Source organism: Theobroma cacao, chromosome 4 (assembly GCF_053813885.1).
Source record: "Theobroma cacao isolate CCN51 chromosome 4, ASM5381388v1, whole genome shotgun sequence".
Classification (NCBI taxonomy): Eukaryota; Viridiplantae; Streptophyta; class Magnoliopsida; order Malvales; family Malvaceae; genus Theobroma; species Theobroma cacao.
In genome coordinates this window covers 32,667,141-32,688,689 of record NC_142642.1, presented here as the reverse complement: position 1 = coordinate 32,688,689, position 21,549 = coordinate 32,667,141, and the positions used below count along the sequence as shown (strand labels likewise).

The window sequence follows — 21,549 nt, the reverse complement described above, 5'->3', positions numbered from 1 at the left end:
ATAAACGAATGAAGGCTGGCAAATTGTGAGCAATATCTCGTGTTAGGGAGTAACTCCTATTGCAAAGGACGGCTTCAAACTCATATTCAAGATATGTAATGCTGTGAAGGAAACTTGTTAGTGCTTCCATGTTGTCTGTTATGGTCGGAGGTGGCATGTATTTAAGTTTATGATGCAAGATAATGTAAGGAGTAAACATAGATATCAAAGCTCATAAAAAGGGTCCTCACCCGAAGAGCCTTATCCAGTCCCAACCAATGAATTTTCACTTCTGTTTACATCCAAACCTACAAACACTATCCACTCGCTAGTCTCATTCTACATCACAATTTGACTTCCAAGGAAAATGTTCTCTCATCTTCATTTGAATCCAAACAAACCCCCCAAGGGTGCGATACAGAGTCAATGGCCCATTCACTAACCCCTGTTCCAGCCAGTGCAACAACACCCATTGCCAAATCAAAGAAGATTCCTTCTCTAGGACTGCAGAGAGTATGGGCTTGCCACCAGAGACCCAATCATGTCTTAGATGATAAACTTGTTCATCGCAGGTTTGTATATTGAAGCCTTTCGACTGTACAAGTAATGCGTATGATTGTCTGAAAAGTTTACTGAATCGTAGAAGGCTTCAAATGGTTGGGTTTAATCTTTCATTTCTTGCGTTACTTGTGACTTGTGAAGGGAAATTTTATACTATTCCCCAGGCTCCGAGTGCATTTGCTGGATTGCGGCCATGCAGAATTAATTCTTTATATTGTTTTTAAACAAGAGGATTACCAAATGAAACTTTTCCTGATTCTTATTTACTAAACTTGTTAAACTACTGGTTTTGAAGTTAAAGTTAAAGGTTCAAACAGGCTCATTATAGTTTTCTGACACGAAATTGAGATGAAACTATGATCAGTTATATCTAAATGCTATACATTGTGGAGGAGTAGGATTAGAGAAAAGTGATAACCAAGATTTCCTGACAAAAGATCACCTGATATGAATTCTCTGGATAAAGATTAAATAATTGCAAAGACAGATATAGATATTGATGTTTCTTCACTATATGGTTTGATACTAACAATGCAACATTGTGTTGTGGGGGCTCTTTGGTGCAGGACTGTGACATTGAGCTTGGCAGGTGCAGTAGTAGGTTTGAATGTTGGTGACCGGATTGCAAATGCAGCTAGAAGGCCTCCACCTCCTCCGCCGGCGGAGAAAGAGGACCCCAATGTGAGTGGTGTGCAGGCAAAATTACTAGCTAGCAAGAAGAGGAAGGAAGCAATGAAACAAGCTGTAGCTAAGATGAGGGAGCAAGGCAAAGCTGTCGATGGACCATCACCATCTGAATAGCGGTCTTAGATTATCAATGCTGGAAAAATATACTCGTCTTTCGAGAGGGAAAACTGTACTACCACAATAAGCAACTTAGTAGAGTTTCAATTCATTTTGGGCATTTCTTGTTCAATAAAGAAGAATACGTGACTGAGTATATAAACAAAGTTTGTTTCAGAATTTTGGATTCAATATTTGTTTTAGGTTAGTTTGAGGATTGGATTTTTCTCTCTTATCTGTGGATGTGTGTAATGATTGTTATATCAAGTTATTTGGAATGAATTCGATGAAAGTCAACTCCAACACTTATTCTACATTATATAAAAATTAGGAACTGTTATGAATTTGTTTCCTGAAACCGGGAAAGGCAATGCAAATAAATTAAGCTAGAAGTAGTTCACTTGTATCAGATTCAATGGAGCAATAGCCATGGTCATCCAAGAAGTGAGGAACAACTTTCTTTTCGAGGGATCGGTAGGCTTCTTGGGTGGGATGAACACTATCCCAAATTGGAGTCCGGTGCTTAGATTAGCGTATCGTTGAGGATGAGTTATCATGTCAATCAATGACTCACCATAAACGTCTGCATAGACAATTTTGCTCCTTGGCAGCATTGCTTGTTCATGAGGCAAAAGTTTATGCAAGCTTCTTGTTACAAGATTGCGCATCTGAGTTCTGATCCTCCAACCATTTTCGATCTTGTAGATTCTCAAACTTGGGCTGTCATTTGAATCGGTGGGCAACCAATTGGAGGTAGACCAGCTACAACTATTTTTTCGACATCGAGATCATATAATTCCTATAAATTCAATTAATTGCATGAATGACTAGCCTTTTATTGTATCAGAAAAAAGCCACACTATACTCTCTCTCTCTCTCTCTCTCTCGGAGTGATAGTGGGTTATGAATGCAAATCCTTTCTGCTGCTAATGCATTAAACAGACAGGAGGTTATAGGGAAAAGCAGAAAATGGAGAACAACTGTTGGTTCATATCTATTTTGTCCTCAAAGCTAATCAACAAGATATCAATAAACTTGTAATATCGAAGTGTAGGTGAGTTATGTTTTACTGTGACAGTTTTTTAGCTTTGGTGTCACGGAGCACATTACCCATATGACATTAGAGTTGAGCAAATGTAAACCGAATCGAATCGAAATGTGTCTGATTTTTTTGATTCGGTTAGTTTAATTCTTTGAATAGTTCAATTAGAATAGTTTGGTTATTAAAATTAATTTGGTTTGATTTCGGTTAGGAAAATTTCTAACTAAACTTAAGTAAGGGTATTATGAGAATTTTTCATGAAAAATAAATCTTAAACTTAATCTCTTCTCTTTTTTAGTTCCTCTTTAATTATATGAGTATCCATCTTATTTATTATAATTTTTTATTATCATTTTTAATATTTTTATAGTATTGATTTATTAAAAAAAATACAACATAAATAAATATATACAAACAAAAAAATAAAAAATTTGTCTAGTTCGATTTTTAAAAATCTAACCGAACTAACCGAATTAGTTCAGTTTTGGTTAGTTCGATTATTTGTATTGTTCGATTCGATTTCGGTTATTTGTAAATATGAGTTCGGTTAGTTCGATTATTAAATATTTAAAACCGAACTAAACGAAATACCCATTTGCACACCCCTATATAACGTATTGTTTGTTTTGGTTTGTTAGCTTCACAGTTTTGTCTTACAAAAAAAATCTCATAAGTTGAAGGTGATGTAGACCCTTATAGTCGCAGTATCACTTGATATAGGATCCGTCGTTTTCCTCTCTAAGACCATAATATCCTCCTTTACTCCCAGTTGAAAATTTGTCTTCAATGTGGACCACGCGAAGACTGTGACACCTTCCCCTACTTCAACAAAGACTCATTGAGGACAGTGGCATATCGCTAGTTATGTTTACCATGACAAAGCTTTCTAGTCTTTGTGTCACGGTCTATATCAACTTCTATAAGGTATTATTCGCTTTGTGGACTATGACATCCTCTCCTACTTTAACAAGGTTTCACTGAGGACAATGACATATCGCTAGTTATGTTTACCTTGATAAAATTTTCTAACATCAACTCCTGTGAAATATTGTCTGTATTTTAACAAAAGCCCACTGAGGATAGTGACACATTGCTAATTATGTTTACCTTAATAAAGTTGTTTTCTACTTTTTGTGTCACAGTTCACACCAACTCTTGTGAGATATTGTCCTATTTTGGTTCATTAGTATCACAATTTTGTATTATAAAAGAGATCTTATAAGTTGAAAGTGGTACAAATTTTTATATTCTTAGTATCACTCTAATAGATAGACCCACCAAGAACAGTGACACATCGCTAGTTATGTTTAGCCTGACAAAATTTTCTAACCTTTATGTCACGGTCTATGGGATATTGTTTACTTTGGTTTTCACAATTACGTCTCACAACACAATTAAAAATAATATGAACCTTTATATTTCCATTACCACTCAAGTACTGTGATGTCCTCCCCTCCCTTTCAATATGGACCATTGAGGATAGTGATACATTATTAGTATTAAGAGTTTTTTCTGATACCAACTTTCATGGTGTATACCAACCCTTATAACCAATTATCCTCATTCACATTAACTCATGTGAGGTATTGTCTGCTAAACTCACTAAGTCTTCAAACACCTCCCTTAGATTTTGCCTAGTCACCCTTCTGCTCTAGTTAGCTATGAAAACTGAATGGAGTAACGAGCGCCAGTCCTAATCTGTGGCTTTTGGGTGGGGGTTCGGTTGTGGGGTCGGTTGATGGGGCTTGTCGGGGGTTTGGTGGTTTGGGTAGTGACCGTTCATGTTGAGAGGCATTGAAATTCAAAGACTTTTTTTATGCGGGGGTTTATTAGCCTTAAATATTGTGCTGATGTAGTTGTTATTACCTGTATCCACAGTTAAATCACCAAAGATGGTAACGGCAGGGAATTTTGGCCGTGTTGTGGGCATAATGGGGCTGCAAGTGTTGATCAAGGTCATCCAAATGAGTATTAATGTAAGAATCAAGAAGTTGGTGGTTGCCATCACAACTTCAACAGTGAGATGACTTGGTGAATTTGATGACTAATTACCATACATAAATGAAATGAGATCCACAAAATTACAAGACAAATGTTCTTGTTTTAGCACCAAGGGGGTTTGTGTTTCAATGACACAAGAAAAACAACAGTTGAATTGCCCCTTCCATTTGTCTGGTAGAGTTTGCAGAAAATTATTCTCCCATTTAGAGTACTTTCGAAGAAATAAAGGGTACTGGTCTATAAATTGTTCTTTTTCATATATATATTGTTTTTTCTTGCTTAGGATGAATATTGATTGGGGTTGGGTGCAATTGTATATGGAAAGTTTTTTTGTTGCTTGTATGGTGTTACTTGTTGTGGCTATTGGTGGATATTTGTAATCTGGAAGCTGATTAGGAGGACAGAGCTAATTTCTCTTTAGCTCTTGACTGTTATGTTACTTTATGCTGGGTTCAACCCAGTTTGAAGGAAAGCCTATGATGATTAATCTTCAATATACATATATATATATATATATATATTTGCTCAGTCGATTTCATTGATAAAACTGCTCAAGGCAGCAGGAAGGCAGTAAGAACTGCTCCAAAGCAGCAGAGTGCAAGCACTCGATTTTACCAGCATGGAAACCTCATCAATGCAAAGATGGCTAATGCAAAATAGCTGGTATAATGAACGACTATACATAGAAGAGATGAACAAATAGTGTAAGAAAAAGGACGCTTTTAACAAGAGTTACCACCATACTGAAAACATAGGCTCACTATCGACACCATAGTACCATTTCTTTATTATTATGAAGATTATGACACAAACTTGCATTGTTGCAAGTAAAAGAACACATGGTTTGTGATCATACAAACTTGAAGAGGGTTCTTGTCCCAAATTAAGCTTGACCATTTTATTCATTAATGCGCAACTTCTTCTTATTTGAAGCTGAAAAAGCAATATAAATATATTTTCAGCTAAAACATGTTATAAGCTTTTTCAGTACGTCAGCCAGGGCTTTGTAAGCTGCTTCGGTTGGATGAATGCTATCCCAAAATAGGAACTGCGAAGGCGTTGTGCATGCAGGAGTCTTTGGATTACACAAGAACAAGGCTTCCAGTATTCCAGTCCCGCAGCATCCTCTGTTTGTGACTGTGAAACCTGCATTACCTCACATAAATCAATTCCTCGATTTCCTTCCCACGAAAAATTATCTAACTGGATCAGTTAAAGCCATAGTCCGTTACCATATTTTTGTGCATTGTTGACCATGTCGATCAATGGTGTATAGACATCAGCATACACAATTCTGCTCCCTGGAAGAGACGCCTGGAGCCGAGGCAACAATTTCACAAGCTTTTGATTGTAAGACACTGCGTCTGCGTTCTCATCCTCCAAGCACGTTCGGTCGAAGGGGAATTTTGGTCTTGCTGTGATTAGAAGTGGAAGACAACCCATTGGAGGAAGCCCTGCTACAGCTATCCTGCGACAGCCCTGATTGTATAGTGCCTGTGAACAAATGGAAGTTACCCTGTTAGAAAAACAAAATCGTAAGAGCCAAATTGTTTTTTCGAGAGAGTTTTTATGTAACCTTGACATAGTCTTGTATTGCTGTTTGCAGAAAATCTTGATAGCCCTTAATGTCAAACTGCCTTCTCCGGTGTGGCAAGATGTAGTAATTGAAACCGAAGTCGTTAGTTCCTGCACTGATAACTACCAAAGAATTTTTAATGATGTTTTCAGCTTCTGTTTCACCAACAATGCCACCAAGCTTTGCTTTATAACTCTCGAAGAGATCAAGTTGCTTGGACACTGGGATGACTCCTGTTGCAACACTGGTAAGATCGTCGTATCCGGACCCGGCTGATGCAAAAGTGACACCAGTACGAAGGTCATTGTCTGAGAGATTTGGATCTAGAAAAGGAGGGACGGCCTGTTTTATGCCTAGAAAGCTGGCAAAAAAGTCTGGAATGAGTTTTCCATTTGATAACCTCCCGGTGGGGATGTGACCGGGGAAATTTTGGCCATATGGAAGATTGTTTCCTTTGAAAAACGTATTAATAAAATTGTTATTCCCAGTATCAACCGTGGAGTCACCAAAGACGAGAATGGAGGTCCAATTTGTGAAGGTTGCAGCCCTCGTCAGATTGCATGTATTGCTGATGATTAGCACAAGCATGAAGACGAATGTCGGAGCCATTGCTCACTCTCTTTTCGAAGGATAGCTTGGTATGAATAAGGTAGAGACATGGAGTATATATATATATACCAAAATTTTCATTTATGAGTTTTAAGTTGAAAAACTTTAATGTTTAAAATTTTCATGTAACAAGAAAATGAACATAAACATACTTTTTTTTTTTAAATTAACTTTAATTTAAGAGAACTCTTTTACATATAGAAGAAACATACTTAATAAGTAACAATTCTTAATGAGTAGGAATTATAATTGATCAAATAATAGAGTCGTACAAAAATGTACTTAATCTTAACCATTAAAATTACGAGAGAGATCTATAGGGTTTTTATATGAGGGATAGTTTTTGCTAAGATTTTTACAGGGTTTCAGTTAAGTTTTCGTACTAAACCAGAAGGCTAAGTGCAGTAAATATGCAATGACTTGAGTTAGGTTGTTACCATTTAGGTGGAGTTCTAACGCTTACAATATAAGAATTACTACCCAGTTGTTGTCTCAATAAGTGACAGGTGCATTACATCACATGACAGATTTCACTTAGAATTCATATTTAATAAATCATCCGAATAGTTTGGTGTTCAGTTTTTTCGGTTCATAATGCTATTTCAAATTGGTTCAATTTTTTGAAAATGAAACTTTCAGTTGTTAACACCGAATTAACCAATTGTACAATCCTATTTAATATGTCTATGAAAGTTAATATTATGTGGAAAAAAAATTTATAAAAAGAGGCTAGTGATTAAAAGACCACCAGCACTACCTGATTTGATAATAGAATTGAGCTCCTCCTGCAACACACCAGCACTTGCTCTGAGAAGGTGAACACACTTTGTCTTGACACCAGATGACACTGTCATAATAATGCTTATAACCAACCATCTAGGATCTAGGGAGCGAGCGTGTCAAGGCAAGTAAATAAAAACCATATAAGGTGTTTTGCATTGTTATCCATCTCCATGGTGAAAATATCATAGAATGGCAATTCAAAGGCTTTTCCAAAGTTCAATTCAGGCAAAGAATAATTCATGGCTCCACCCAGCACAAAGGAAGCAAAGATACACTGGGAAAAGCAAGGGAATGGTTACCATTATAATATTTGACCTCAAAGCATATCTCTTTATATATATAGATATAAACTTATACCCTTTAATCAAAACAGGCAATTCCATATAAATTAAATCCAAATCAACTTTGTTTTTAAAACTTATATATATATATATATATATATATATATATATATAGAAAGAATTTCTTTTAAATCGATGTAGTATCAGGACAAGGCACAAGCACCAGAGCTTGTTCAAATCTAAATTTACGTTATATTAGATTTACAGATATCATTTTTCAGAATATCTTCCTCATTAGTTCAATTGTTAGGAGGCAAGAACGAGTTAAAGACTTGTTTGACTATCAAAAGAAATAAGGTTGAGAGAACAATCCAGCCTGGAACATTCCATTGGAGGCCCAGTGGTTGCCATTAAATAGCTGTAAGTGTCATGTTTTACCCAACTCAAAGATCCATCGTCTCTGTCCTCGTGTTCTCATGGGTAATCATCTAGCAGCAATACTTTGGCCAAGAATGACAAGCAGTGAAATCAAAATCAAATCCAATCTAAAATTTAGTCACTCCGGGCAAGATTTTACAGAATAGTTTACACTAGTAATATATGATTGCACAAGAATGACTCCTCAAAATTGCAATCTGGCTCCTTGAAAACATTGTTCCAGGAGCCAGTCTGAATAGTTTGCACAACACTGTTGCCACCGGCCCCAAAGATGGTTAAAATAAGAAAAGTGACAAAATATTCTCACACAAATCATAGGAGTCATTCTTCTGTTTTCTGCATTGACATTACCCCTGTTGAGTTGTATGCAGCATCAGCTGAAGAGGTGTCCATGTCATTGAGACCCAACTCCTCGTTCTGTTCCCATGACCTCTCATATTCCTCAACTGCGGAAACAATCCAATTTTTTATATGTACAAGGGAAAAGCACCAATCAATCCGTGAGAGTAAATTCATAACGAGAACCAAAATATAAATAAGCAAAATTAGGTCGTGAAATTCATTTCAAATCTTGTTCTTCCCTTCAATACATACACTATCTTCCCTTTTGGTGCCCCTAACCCTTTTTCCCTAAAATTATACAGAACACTAAATTAAAAAGCCCCATGAGTATCCAAATATAAATCGAAACAAAAATAAGGATAACAATCCAGAAGTAAAAAACTGAGTAGATTTTGGCACATCCACTATGTGGGTGTAAAAAGAAAAAAAAAAGTTCTTTTTTAAAAAATAAAAAAAAAATGGTGTTTTAAGAGAAAGAAAAAGGTGTTTTTCCACATAAAAAGACATAAATATCCCTAATTTTATATTATTGGAATTAGTTTATTTTGGTCTTTTAAGTAATTTACCTAACTGAACTGATGTCACTTGACTTGTGACATAAATCTCCAATCAAAGGCTTCATAAATAGTATAGATATATCAAGTGCCAATGAAATTGAGACCTTCAATAGTTCCTGATGCACCATAATGGACCAACATGTAGTATTACATATTCTCACAATTTGATTTTATTCATTCAACCCCCCCATCCCCCGCAAAAAAAAAAAAAGAAAAAAAATGATTTTCTTCCTAAAACGCATATAAAATGGAAAAGACCATCCAAATGATCTATGCAGAACCAGAATTAAACCAATGAGGAAGTTCCCTTCTAAGAAAAGGTCATTGTCCACCCATGTCCAACAAAAAATTTTACAAAAAGAAGAGCAGGAAGGACAGCAGTTTTTTGTCAATATTGGGAGAAAAAAAAAACTTACACATTAACTGGTGGTCATCTTTAATATCATCAGTTGCTGGAGCAATAAAAGAATTAGCTAATGCGTCGTCCAGAATTAAAGTCCAAGGCTCTGCCATGCTCAAAATCTGCAAATAGCAAGGACATTCCACTGTGAGAAGAAGGTTAAGATTTTCATTCTCATGAAATAAAAAGTACACAAGTATTAATCATTAGATGTTTGTCTCATTGGATTTCTTAACCTTATACAAGCAAAAACTGAAGATACTTCAACAGTTATGCAATCTACTAGTCCTAAAATTTTAATGGATTTTAAATAATGAAATTTAAAAAAAAAAAATCCAGGAGCATTAACTACAAAAAACAAATTGTCTCATAGAAGCCAAAGCTAGACTCTCTCTCGGAGCTGAATTCCATCCACTATTTTTAAAAAAAAAAAGTAGAACAGAATCAAAGGCATATCAAAACAAAAAACTCATACATCTCATAGAAGCTACATATCAGCATCTTGCTGACTGTCAATTGCAACCATCACAAGGCCTAGTGTTGGCTAGGAGGGAAACAGGACGGAAAGGGGATGACAGGAGAATGGATTTTTATTTCATTCTTTCCTGCATTTGGTAGCAGGAAAACAGAGAGACTAAAGGAGAATGGGCGAATTTGCACCCATCTATTCCCTTGAAATGCAATCCTTCCAAAAGTGGTAGAAAAACACTCATTCAACTTAATTAATTTTATTTACACTCAACTTAGATAGCCAGTTCCTGTACCATTCCCATGGCAGATAAAGGTGTCATCAAAGGAACAAGATACAAGGACTAACAGATGTAAAATATCTCTGTATCCGTCCCGTGGACATGGTGCAAAAACACAAAGAACAAACATGGATTAGAGGTGGCAATTGGATGAATCAGGTAGGGCCACTTCGGGTCAGATCATTTCAGGTCATTTTAAGTTCCAATTGTTTACATTTTTAATGTCAAACCAAATTAGATTTGGACAGATTATTCGGATTTAGGTCATTTTGGAATTGCGTCAATTTGGGTTTGGGTCATTTTGCGTTCAGGTCATTTCACGTTCAAGTTGTTGACTTTGCTTTTTGTCAAATCGAGTTCAAGCAGGTCAGGGCAGATTTTCTAGGTTCAGGTCAACTCTAACATCGATCATATATGCTGTTTAAGTGAAAGTGATACAAGGAAGCATAGGCAGTAACCTTTGTCACAAAGTTCGCATGTTTTATTGTTATATCAATCTATCATTGGATTTTAAATGCATTCAGTCATCCAGCATTATGAACATGGTGCTTCTTATTTCAATATAAGTTATTAATTGACAAGCACAAATATATAGATATTTTAACAGGAAATTCAAATAGTATGCAGGCATACTGACTGAGGCAGACCTGAAATGAACCGTATTCTATGCAGTTCTATTGCATGAAATATACATGAAGTAGTACCTTGCTCAACCTTGCTTTAAAGTCTAGCCACTTGTTTTTTTTAGAGTCATCAAGACTATCTCCAAAAGTAAATCCATGCACTCTCTCAAGGCCTGCACATAAAGATCATGAAGTTAAAACATAACATGCATGAGATAGATGAGTAAGCCTTGTCCACGAAACTTCCCCCACACCCCCTGCTTTTTTTTTTTTTTTTCCCAAAACACATACAAACAGAAAAAAACATGACAGGGATACTGGAACAAGCACATCAAACACAAATGTCAAACTAAACAGAGGGAAGTTTGAGGGATATCAGACATTAAACAACCAAATGAAGCAAAACTTTTAGCTGTGCTAAGAAATGGAGGTTTAAGCTGGACAAAGTAGCATACACTGGCCTCATTCTGTTCTAGATATGTAAACCAGGTTGAGGATAGAACGATTCCCGGGTGAAGTGCTCAAACTTAGAAAACAATGGTGGAAGAGGACTGTAAAAAACAGAATCAGCAAGCAGACAAAAAATCTAGCCTCTCTGTTCTAGAACACATATCAACCAGGTTGAGAAGAGGAGCATTCCACAGTGAAGCGCTCAAACTTAGCGAACAATGATGGAAGAGGACTATCAATAACAGAATCAGAAGCAGACAGAATCTTCACTGAGAAACCAAATGAGGAAAGACGTACTCACTTTCACTAATTTTTGTAATCAAACCTTCAACTGTTGTAACAATCCCACCGAGTGTGCCACTGGCTAGCTCCAAGTCAAGTTCTGGGACTCTTACACTTGCAGTATCTGACTGATACATTTACAAGACAGCATGTCAGATAACTTACTATAGCACATAGAAAATATGACAAGGGAAAAATGTTTGTTACATGTATGAGGGCAGCTTGACTCCTAATGTAATAATAGTAGCAGAAAATTATGGTGATAATGATGGGGATGATGATGATGTTAATTTAATATGCTAAATGCATGTAAACTGCATTAATGACCATAATAAAACAATATGAGAATGCATTACAGTCGTAAAATAAAATATTTCCTACGGCCAAAATAGGATATATCCTTGGAATGGATTTGAATTTAAAAAGGCCATAGCCATCCCCTATCCTACCCCAAAAAGAATAGCTTTGAAAAGCAAATACAATAAGCTCTGCTTATCAAGTATATACAGGCACCAGAACAAGAGTAAAACTCCACTGATCACATTAGATTCCAGTCTCAAGACCCAGCCTAATTCCATGCTATAACATTAACAATAATTTAATATTGGTGACAATTTAGAGACCTTGCACTAGGAACTCACAATGTTCTGCTTCTTAGAAACCTGATGATATTTAGACAGATTTTTAGACCTTGATACAGAACGCAAAGAAGCTAATTTAGGGGTTACCTTAATAATTTGTTTGCTACTTTTGTTGTATTATTGGGCTTCATTGTAATATTTTGTAAATTTAGGGATAGATCTGGAAGTTTGCATTTAGGGTTTAGGATTTTATCTTGGCTTTTCCTTACCCATTAGATTTCATTTTTAAGTCAAGTTTGTTAATATTCTATTTGGATTATTAAGTATTTTTTTCTAAAAGACCTATTTGGAATAAGTTTCTTTTTTTTTTTTCTTTGGAGGGGGAAAGGGGATCCAAACCCTGCTCATACATGCCCCAACCACTGAGCCTTTTAGTATTAGGGCTGCTAGGAGCCCAAATAATTGTTTATTTACTCTATCTGTGGAAGGACACAAGGTTCTGAAGATTTTTAAGCACTATCCCTATCATGATTGTGTGATGAAATCAACCTTAAGGTCTAACTCCCAAGAAACCCTAAGTGTGATGTTTAGGTTTCCTTTCTTCTTGATTGTGTGATGCAATCAAGGAACCCTAGGTATGTAGGCATTGTTCCTTTTTTTTCTTGCTTTTCTTTATTTAATTTTTCCTATTTTCCTCAAGTATTCAGATAAGAAAATAGTCTTAAATACTACCTGCCTAGCTGTCCTACACCACTCCTACAAATTACTGCAAGCCCTCAAGGATCAGGTCCTCATTTCAACTCTTCTCCAAGACAACAACATTCACAATCCATCAGAATCCTAGAAGTCCACAATTTACAAATTGCAGCTACGCCCTTTCCCAGAGAGAAGTCTGCTTTAGCCTGAATATAACTTAGATAGTAGACATACCAGAATAGTAGCAAATGCACTAGTTTTTTGGGTTCAAGATCAGAACAAACCTTTATAACATCACGGCTTAAATCATTAATGTTTTTCACACGAAGGATAATTCTCTTTCCCTTCTCAGGAATTCGGCCACCAGGCTTCAACTGAAAGCTGAGCATGGTTAATAACCACTAAACTTGGGGGGGGGGGGGGGGGGGGGGGGGCGCGGGGTGGGGTGGAGACAAAAACGTAGTACAAGCAAAATCACCACCAACCTCAGAATTTCGATATCCACAAGCATCACAAGTGGATGCCATGACAATAACCTCTTGAAAATATGGAATTCCTGTACATGGTTAAGCTCAACAAAATTTATAGCTAACTTGGCAAGACAGCAGGGTATAGGCACACATAATTGTGACGAGCAGCCTTTACAAAAAGTGCTAAATCTTAAATGCATGGGCCAGGAGGGGAGCATATGTGCTCTTAACGATCACAAAATAGGATATATGTATCATTAAATCGTTACAGCAAATCATTACATCTGAGATGCACACATCTTTCAAACTCAACAGAAGCATTGACACTCATGTTGAAAATAAATTGAATCTCACTGAGAAACAGTAAATCTGCTTCACCTTTCATTCAACCTTATGTAATCGCTACCAAATGAGGATAATAGTAAAGGGCTACAGCCTACCTTCTAAATGTACATATGAATGAATCATCTTGAAGGAATTTGAAATTTAGCTGTGACAGCATAAGATGTTCTCATGCAACCAAAGAAATGGCAGCAAAAAAGAAAGATGGAGAAATCAGACATATGTAATTATTTAACTGAAATCAGGACTATTTAAATCAACTTTTTCCCAAATGTCAGCAATGCAGTAGAGAGCAAAACTAGAACTTTAATTTTTCAAAGCATTGAAGACAGTTTAGTGCTTGTCCAAGCATTCTCTAGTTTCACCAGTGCAAAACTAAAATGAAGAAAATACTTCCCACAGTGAAGCGCAACAACATCTATAACTAGCATACTTCATATGAGCAAGGTGAAAATTGGAAGCACGATGAACAAATAAATATGCATCTTTAATCAAAATTATTGCTAGAAACAGATGATACTTCAAATAAACCTGCCAAAAAGATATGTTCACTATTCATAGCCCAAAAACAGGAGAAATATCATGTTGCCGGAAATGCAATCATAGAAAATGTTAAGAAGGATACTGGTCACAAACATCCGAGTCTCACACTTAATGGCACAAGCTCCACATGTTGATGGGAAAGTCATCACCTATTTGAAGAAGCAAGAAACAAGTAATATAAAAAATAGGAATAATGCACTTCTAGACAAAATGCCAAATTCTAATACACAATAAAATTATGCATGTTTGATTCTGAAAAGTTAAAATTTTCTTCATGTGAATAGCAACATTTGGAAGAGAAGTGAAAAGAAGAAAACAACTTGCCAGTGCCACTCACAATTTCTCTCAAAGTTCAAATCCATTTTCTAAATCTCTCCAGACCTGGAGACTTTGATAGACATCCAACTAACTAATGCAGTCCCATGCAACAATAATTTATGGGCACACGTGCGTGTGTGTGTGTGTGTGAATATATTCCTTTTTTTTAACATAAAACTGCTTTTGGAATTCAAATAGAGAATAGCTGTGAAAAGGTAGGAAAGTAATAATTTTTTAATATATAAACAGAGAGAGGGGAGAGGGGGGGGGGGGGGGGGGGGGAATAAATAGATGGGAAAAATTACTGAATTGAATAAAGTACTACAAACTAATTCATAAAATAAAAAAAAAAATGGAGTTAACACGAAACCAAAACAAACCAGACACTTAAAATATTTGTATAGATTTTACCACTGTATTCTTAAATTTAATAATAACACATGGCTGGAATTTTCTATTATTAAAATCATCCCTCTCTCTCCATTCTTTTTCTTTATTTTTTTTTAATTCAAACAAGGGAAAACCTGTTTCACTGAAAATCACTTTTCTGCAGCTCTCTTGTTAATTTGCTTCTTTTGATTTCTCCCTATGAATCCAATCATATTGAAACATTTGAAATTATCTTACCTCTTCTGGTGCAGAGTATCGGAATAATGCCTCAGCCATTTCAGCACTATTACTCTGAGCAATGGCCCTTTGACCAGCTACTGCTCCTACTGATCCATGTGCTTGTCTTATCTGATTAGCAGCATTGCTTGCTTCCTCCATAGATGCTCCAGCAGTAGGCTCTATAATCTGTGATGAGTCAACAAGATATCCCAACAATGCTTGTTGTTCTGGAGTTCGATCATAGAACTTGATGCTCAATGATGGATCAGGAGATGGAGCAAACCTGATGACATTACAATATTCTAATCTAAGCTAAAATAAAGCCAAAGGTTTCAAGTTAAACACCAGCACAAATCCAACCAAAAGTGCTAGTCAATTAAGTTTTATCCAAGTGAAATAACAACAAAAAAGTAACTTAAATTCTTCATTACTTTTCCTGGGACAAACACTCTGATCCTTCATATAGGAAGCAATAGCTTTTCATGTCAACTACCCATCATGCCTAAAGCATAAGTCCATAAAACAAACATCAAAACTTCATTAAAATAGAGTTTTCTTAATCAAAGGTTTTTCTCTTACGGGTTCTCAATAAAGCTGTTTCCTGCAGGATCATCCAGGATGAAGGTGAAGGGTGACTCTCCTGTTGCACAAGCTCTCAACTTCAATAAAAACTGGTCTATTGCTTCTGCAGTTTGAGGATCCACCTTCTGTCCAGGAAAAGAAAATCATGTTGAGTACTGAAAACTATGCAACATCGGGCAACAATGAATGGCAATCACAAAAGGAACCTTGCGCTCTTCTTGAAGGGCCTGTAGTCCATCTATGGCTCGTACCAATATTCCTTCCACCTAGAACCATCAGACAGCATCTGAGTTGGTTGCAAAACTAAGAGAGTGAAGAAAACCCAAAAAACACAGAGCGGACAAATAGGAGTGAACCACCCACAATCTAACTACAGCATAAGCAAATTAGGCAAGAGGGTTCAAGTAAATACTGTTGACAGACTTCCGCGTTGAGCCTCAGGAGGGATCTCAAAGTCCAGTTCAGGGATCTACATGTATAAATAAACTAGATAAGACAAAGGCTACAAATCGATATATTTGAGTTGAGAAATATACATTAGAGAAACAGTTGTATGATATTGCACTTCGACTTGATCAGGCATCATGGCAATCCAAGAATAACATAAATATTCTAAGTTCTGTTAGTTATTTATCTTCCAAGACAGGGCAAAGAAGTAAAATATGTAAGATAACACTTATGATTGAGTACTTAACAAATGGAAATTCTTATACATACATGTATAGATTCATATAGTTATAATGTTAATTCTTCCACATACAAACACAAACAGTACAACATTGGAATCCAAACTAGCAAACCTCTCATTTTATGATCTTATACATCCTCGGTCTTTAGAAATAAAGCTCTAAACTTTTCATATGTTTGTGTAGGCCTACCCTTTTTTTGCAACAGGTTGTTTTGGTAGATAGAGATGGAATTATTTAGAGCTGATGTCACTTAAAGGACAGGAAAATCAAAGTAAAGTGTCCAATGAGTATGTATAACCATTTGGTAAAAGATGAACAAGATCACAAGTTTGTTGATAACATCACTACATTCATTCAAATGGGCTAAAATAAGGTTCATTATCAAATAAAACTATGTTGCTCCGACAATTTGTTTTTCTTGAAGTATCTATACTGGATACATCACCTCAAAGTGAGTATGGATATCAGAGTCTGACTGTCCAAAAATAAGGGAAAATCAAATGCACTTGTGCCAGACACATACCGATATCCAACATTCACTCGTTAGTATGATAATTATAAAAATAAATAAAATAAAAATGAAAGTACTTTGTTAAAAAATGAAATATGAAAACAACATTGTTGATGAAATTGATGCATCAAACCCATTAGTGCTGACAAGATGGATCACTCAATGAAAGAAAACAAATATAATTGTCTTAGCATTTATCCAACTTTAAATTCTTATCATCTCAAAAAACCCATTGGTAGAAGATATTCCATTCCAATATTTCATCTGCTCATGTATGAAGCACATAAACAACAAAATTATAAGCTGATGGTCAAATACAATATGCGAATATTGAGTAATTTCACATAAAAAAGAAATCTAAGATTTGTTTAAGGACATTGCAAGTGAATGTACCTTTATGGTGGCAGACTCGGATTTCACCACTTGCCGAGTAAACATCTACGTTAAAAGAGACTTATTAGTATGGTGCTCTTATTAGAGGTAATGCTTCTTCAAGTCGTAGATAAATTATAAAAGACACATGAACAATATAAAATGGGAACATAAAAGCAGACAATGATAATCATTTGCAAACATTTTATATGAGTCAAGTTTGACCACAACCTTCTCATCTCCAGATTGAACCTCCAAACGGTAATTACATCCCCTCGGTTGAATTTCACCAGCAAACTGAACTTCGTTATTCCTAGACATATAATTTGAAGCGTGAAAAAAATCAAACTTTTGAAAAAAAAAAAACACAGCAATTTAAACTATGCACTAATAGGAAAAAGAGATTACCTCTCGCCACAATGCGGGCATTCAAATGCTGAGAGCAAGACCTGCAACCAAAACATTAATTACTAAAAATAGTATCCAAAATTATTTTAAAAGAAAAATGAAGAAGAAGAAGAAGAAAATTAAGCACTTCCCTTACCTTCCTAAAATGTGGAATTGAAGTCAATAAAAACCTTGTTGTTCCCTGTTAACAAAATTAAAACTATTATTAAACTGAAACAATCAAGTAAAAGAGTTGAATTAATTGTTTTAACAAAAAAAAATGGAAGAAAGAATACGTTTTGGGTGCAGCGCATGCAGAGACTTTCGACTTGATAAAGAGGAGCGGCGTTTTCGTCATCAGCGGATATAGCTTCAACAACTGATCCGACGTCGTCCACTAATTTCTCTTTATTGCTTTCCATTTCTCTTTCTTGTTTTCCTTTTCTGTTTTACCTTACAGCCAGCTGCGGGAGAAGAATAACCGGCGGCCTCAGACGCAGACTGAAACCAAGGCTATTGTTTTAGTGTTTATATGGGTCGGAAGAGTTTCGTAATGTTTCTAGTTTTCTCTTTTTAATGGATGGTACGAGATGTTTGTAAATTTCTAAACCAACTCTAGGCCCAAGCCCAAGCCCCAGTTGCTGACTGTGACAAAGGATTAGTTAATTTGTTATTTATATAATATATTTACAAACGTTAATAAATAAAAATTTTACCAGAATTTTCATTAAAAATACAAGTAATCAAATTAAAATATCAAAATATATTCAAATGTATTTTTATTTAATTATTTATAATTAAAATATTAATAACTATATTTAAATCTTGTCCTACTTATGTCTTTTCTTTTTCGTTAAAGATTCCGTCTGATTCTTTGCTTCATAACTTAGATTTGTATGAATTCATATTTTTATAGAATCATTATTTGCATTTGGTTCTTTACTTTTTTAATTTGAATTAATGTGATAAAAAATATGGAGGTAATATATGATGATATAGCCATCAAACTTTTGTGTCAAAAGTGCATTTGTAAATCGAGAATTTCTATTCAAATCAATCAACTTGCTTTCCACATTGTTCGTTTAAGTTAGTCAAAAATGTATCAGTCTTGGAATTTCTTCTTTGCTCAAGAGAACTTAGGGGAGAAATCACTTGACGTATTCATCCATCAAAGAAATCTACCGTCGATTTCATGTCACCATCACCCACAAATTAAAGATACATTTCGCACCGTCTATTGCCACATCAATAATCAATCTCGGTTCCGAGAAAGCGGCTTGCAGCTTTTCCACAGCATCGTCCGAGATATGCACCCAGGAATGATTGTGATAGTACATGAATCGTGAACTAAAAGCTCTTTGAGAAGCACTTTATTAACGGTCAAAGACTTGTTCAATTTTTATACTTTTTAATTTATTTTATTTAATTATTATATTTAAAATTAAAATATTTTAGTTTTTTTTATTTTAAAAATTATATCAATTTAATCTATCTCTCTAATAACATCTAATTTTACCTTTAAATGATAACATCAGTGCTGATATCAACAATGATGTCAGCATTGACGTGTCACATTTTTATAACGTGACGTTTAAGATGGTGACGTGACATGTCATGTGACATCTAGTAATTACGTGATAATGTCACGTGACATTATACGATGACATAGCAGTGTTGACATAGTACTTACATGCTGACATGTTAGTACCACGTGATAAATAAAAAATTTTAAAAAAAAATTTATCACGTCGTAGAGATTAAATTGAACAAAAATATATAATATAGGTACTAAATTGAACAAAATTGAGATGTTAAGAGATTAAACTGAAAAAATATTTGAAAAGCATAAACCTTTAAGTAGATTATTGATATACATATTAGTAAGCTAAATATTTAAGTGTAAAAGAATTATGGTGTTAAAATATATATATAAAAATTTTATTACTCGATTATTTGATTTTAGAATATGTAAATTAATTTATCTTTTTTACAAAAATTAAGTTTGAATTCTCTTTCTATAAAAAAAATTTGAACAAATTTTATACTTAAAGTCAAATTTAAATAAATAACTTGCATTATGTTAAAATAAAATAATACAAAATGACTAAATTCGTTGATTTAGTTACAACTTTCATAATTTATAAATACACATTCTTTTGAAATTATTTAACTCTTACCCAATTTACTTTTTATTTAAATTTACTCAAATTAACAAAATATGTTGATTTAGTTACAACTTTCACAATTTACAAATACACATTCTTTTATAATTATTCAACTCTTACCCAATTTACCTTTTGATTTAAATTTACTCAAAATTTATTATAAAATGATTTTATTTAAATTCAAATATCACAATCAAATTCTACTCAATTTAAATTCAAATTATTAATTTGGATCTACAAAAAAATTGTTAATAAAATAAAATGGTATAAATATTTATAGTTATATTTAAGTTTATCAACCATAAATGTAATTTTTAATCTAAGAAATTTCAACTTAAAAAATATAACTCGAAATATTAAATAAAATAAAAACATAAAAAGTAAATAAAAATTTGGAATTGTGGAACTTAGATTATATGGTTGTAATAAGAGGTTTGTCATGTCTAAATTAAGCAAATCAAAACAAAAAATTATTTTTATAATAATCGTTAACTTCATATCTTCGTTCTTCATTTAAAAAAAAAACTAAATCAATATATTGTGCTAATTTGACTTTAACTCAAGTTAAAAACTAAGTTAAATAAATTTCAAATTTTTATACTATTATAAATAGAAGAAAACAGAATTTATTTAGTCATTTTATATTGTTTTATGTTAACATAATATAAGTTATTCATCTAAATTTGACTTCAAATATAAAATTCTTTTCAAAATTTTTTTCATAGAAGGAGTATTCAAACTTAATTTTTGTAAAAAAATATAAATTAATTTATATATTCTAAAATCAAATAATCAAATAAGAAAATATTTATATATATTTTTTAACATCATAAATCTTTTATGCTTAAACATTTACCTTATTAATAAGCATATCAATAATCTACTTAAATATTTATATTTTTTAAATATATTTTTTAATTTAGTCCCTCAACATCTTAATTTTGTTCCATTTAACTCTTGTATTATATATTTTTGTTCAATTTAATCACTATGGCGTGACAGATTTTTTATTTTAATTTTTTTTATTTATCATGTTAGCACTGTCACGTTATCATATAGTGCCACGTGGCATTGTCACATCATCACTCGATACCATATGACATATCACGTCATCATCTCAAATGTCACGTCATCAAAATGTGATACATCAACGCTGATATCATCGTTGATGTTAACACTGACGTCTTTTAATGGTAAAATTTGATGTCGTTAGAGGGATGAACTAAATTGACGTAATTTTCAAAATCAAATGACTAAATTACTTCAGTTTTAAATACAATAACTAAATTGAACAAAATTAAGTAGTATAGAGACTGGAGGGATCTTTTGACCATTTATTCACAAACACATTTTATTGGACTTGGTGATGAAGAGGAGGATAGAGGTCAGGGAGGAACCCATCCCTAATGAATTCAACCAAAATTTTCATCATGGTTGTTGCTATTCAGTAGAGCATTTTGAGTTTTTTGAAAATATAACACAAATATTCCTTCAAGATTTTCAAATAATAAATGTTAAAATTGGTAGAATTAAAATGACTTCTTTATCATCGGAAAATGTTATTATTTATTAAGTATTTATTAAGTAGTTTTTAAATTATTTAAGACAATTTAAATAAATTTTTATATTTTTATTGTGTTCAATTAAGTTTTTATATTTTCATTTTAAATCAAATAAACGTCAAATAAATCTTTATAACTAATGATTAATTTAGTCAAAATGTTATTTATTATTTTATGTTAAATGACGTTAATATGGCATGTTAAAATATTATAATTGATATTGATATGGTATGTTGATATATCATAATTGATGATAACGTAATATA

At 33.8% G+C, this 21,549-nt stretch overlaps 2 protein-coding genes and 1 pseudogene across 3 annotated transcripts; 1 reads left to right on the top strand and 2 right to left on the bottom strand.

Moving 5' to 3' along the window:
• Positions 1-315: 315 nt before the first annotated feature.
• LOC18602328 (uncharacterized) lies at positions 316-1,503 on the top strand. The gene is made up of 2 exons (XM_007033637.3): positions 316-551; positions 1,107-1,503. The coding sequence occupies exons 1-2, from the start codon at positions 406-408 to the stop codon at positions 1,339-1,341; spliced, it is 381 nt and encodes a 126-aa protein (XP_007033699.3). The 5' UTR covers positions 316-405; the 3' UTR covers positions 1,342-1,503.
• A 3,743-nt stretch (positions 1,504-5,246) lies between these two features.
• On the bottom strand, positions 5,247-6,551 carry LOC18602326 (GDSL esterase/lipase At2g30310 pseudogene; annotated as a pseudogene). The gene is made up of 3 exons (XR_016025939.1): positions 5,943-6,551; positions 5,599-5,860; positions 5,247-5,512 (listed from the first exon to the last, which is right to left on the bottom strand). The product of XR_016025939.1 is annotated as a GDSL esterase/lipase At2g30310 pseudogene (transcript).
• A 1,587-nt stretch (positions 6,552-8,138) lies between these two features.
• LOC18602325 (uncharacterized) lies at positions 8,139-18,101 on the bottom strand. The gene is made up of 16 exons (XM_007033634.3): positions 17,853-18,101; positions 17,714-17,758; positions 17,578-17,618; positions 17,401-17,482; positions 17,191-17,235; positions 16,010-16,066; positions 15,804-15,863; positions 15,595-15,722; positions 15,034-15,298; positions 14,171-14,237; positions 13,219-13,289; positions 13,018-13,107; positions 11,476-11,584; positions 10,806-10,897; positions 9,369-9,474; positions 8,139-8,499 (listed from the first exon to the last, which is right to left on the bottom strand). Exons 1-16 carry the CDS (start codon positions 17,976-17,978, stop codon positions 8,375-8,377), a joined length of 1,509 nt encoding a protein of 502 aa, XP_007033696.1. The 5' UTR covers positions 17,979-18,101; the 3' UTR covers positions 8,139-8,374.
• Between the last annotated feature and the right edge of the window lie 3,448 nt (positions 18,102-21,549).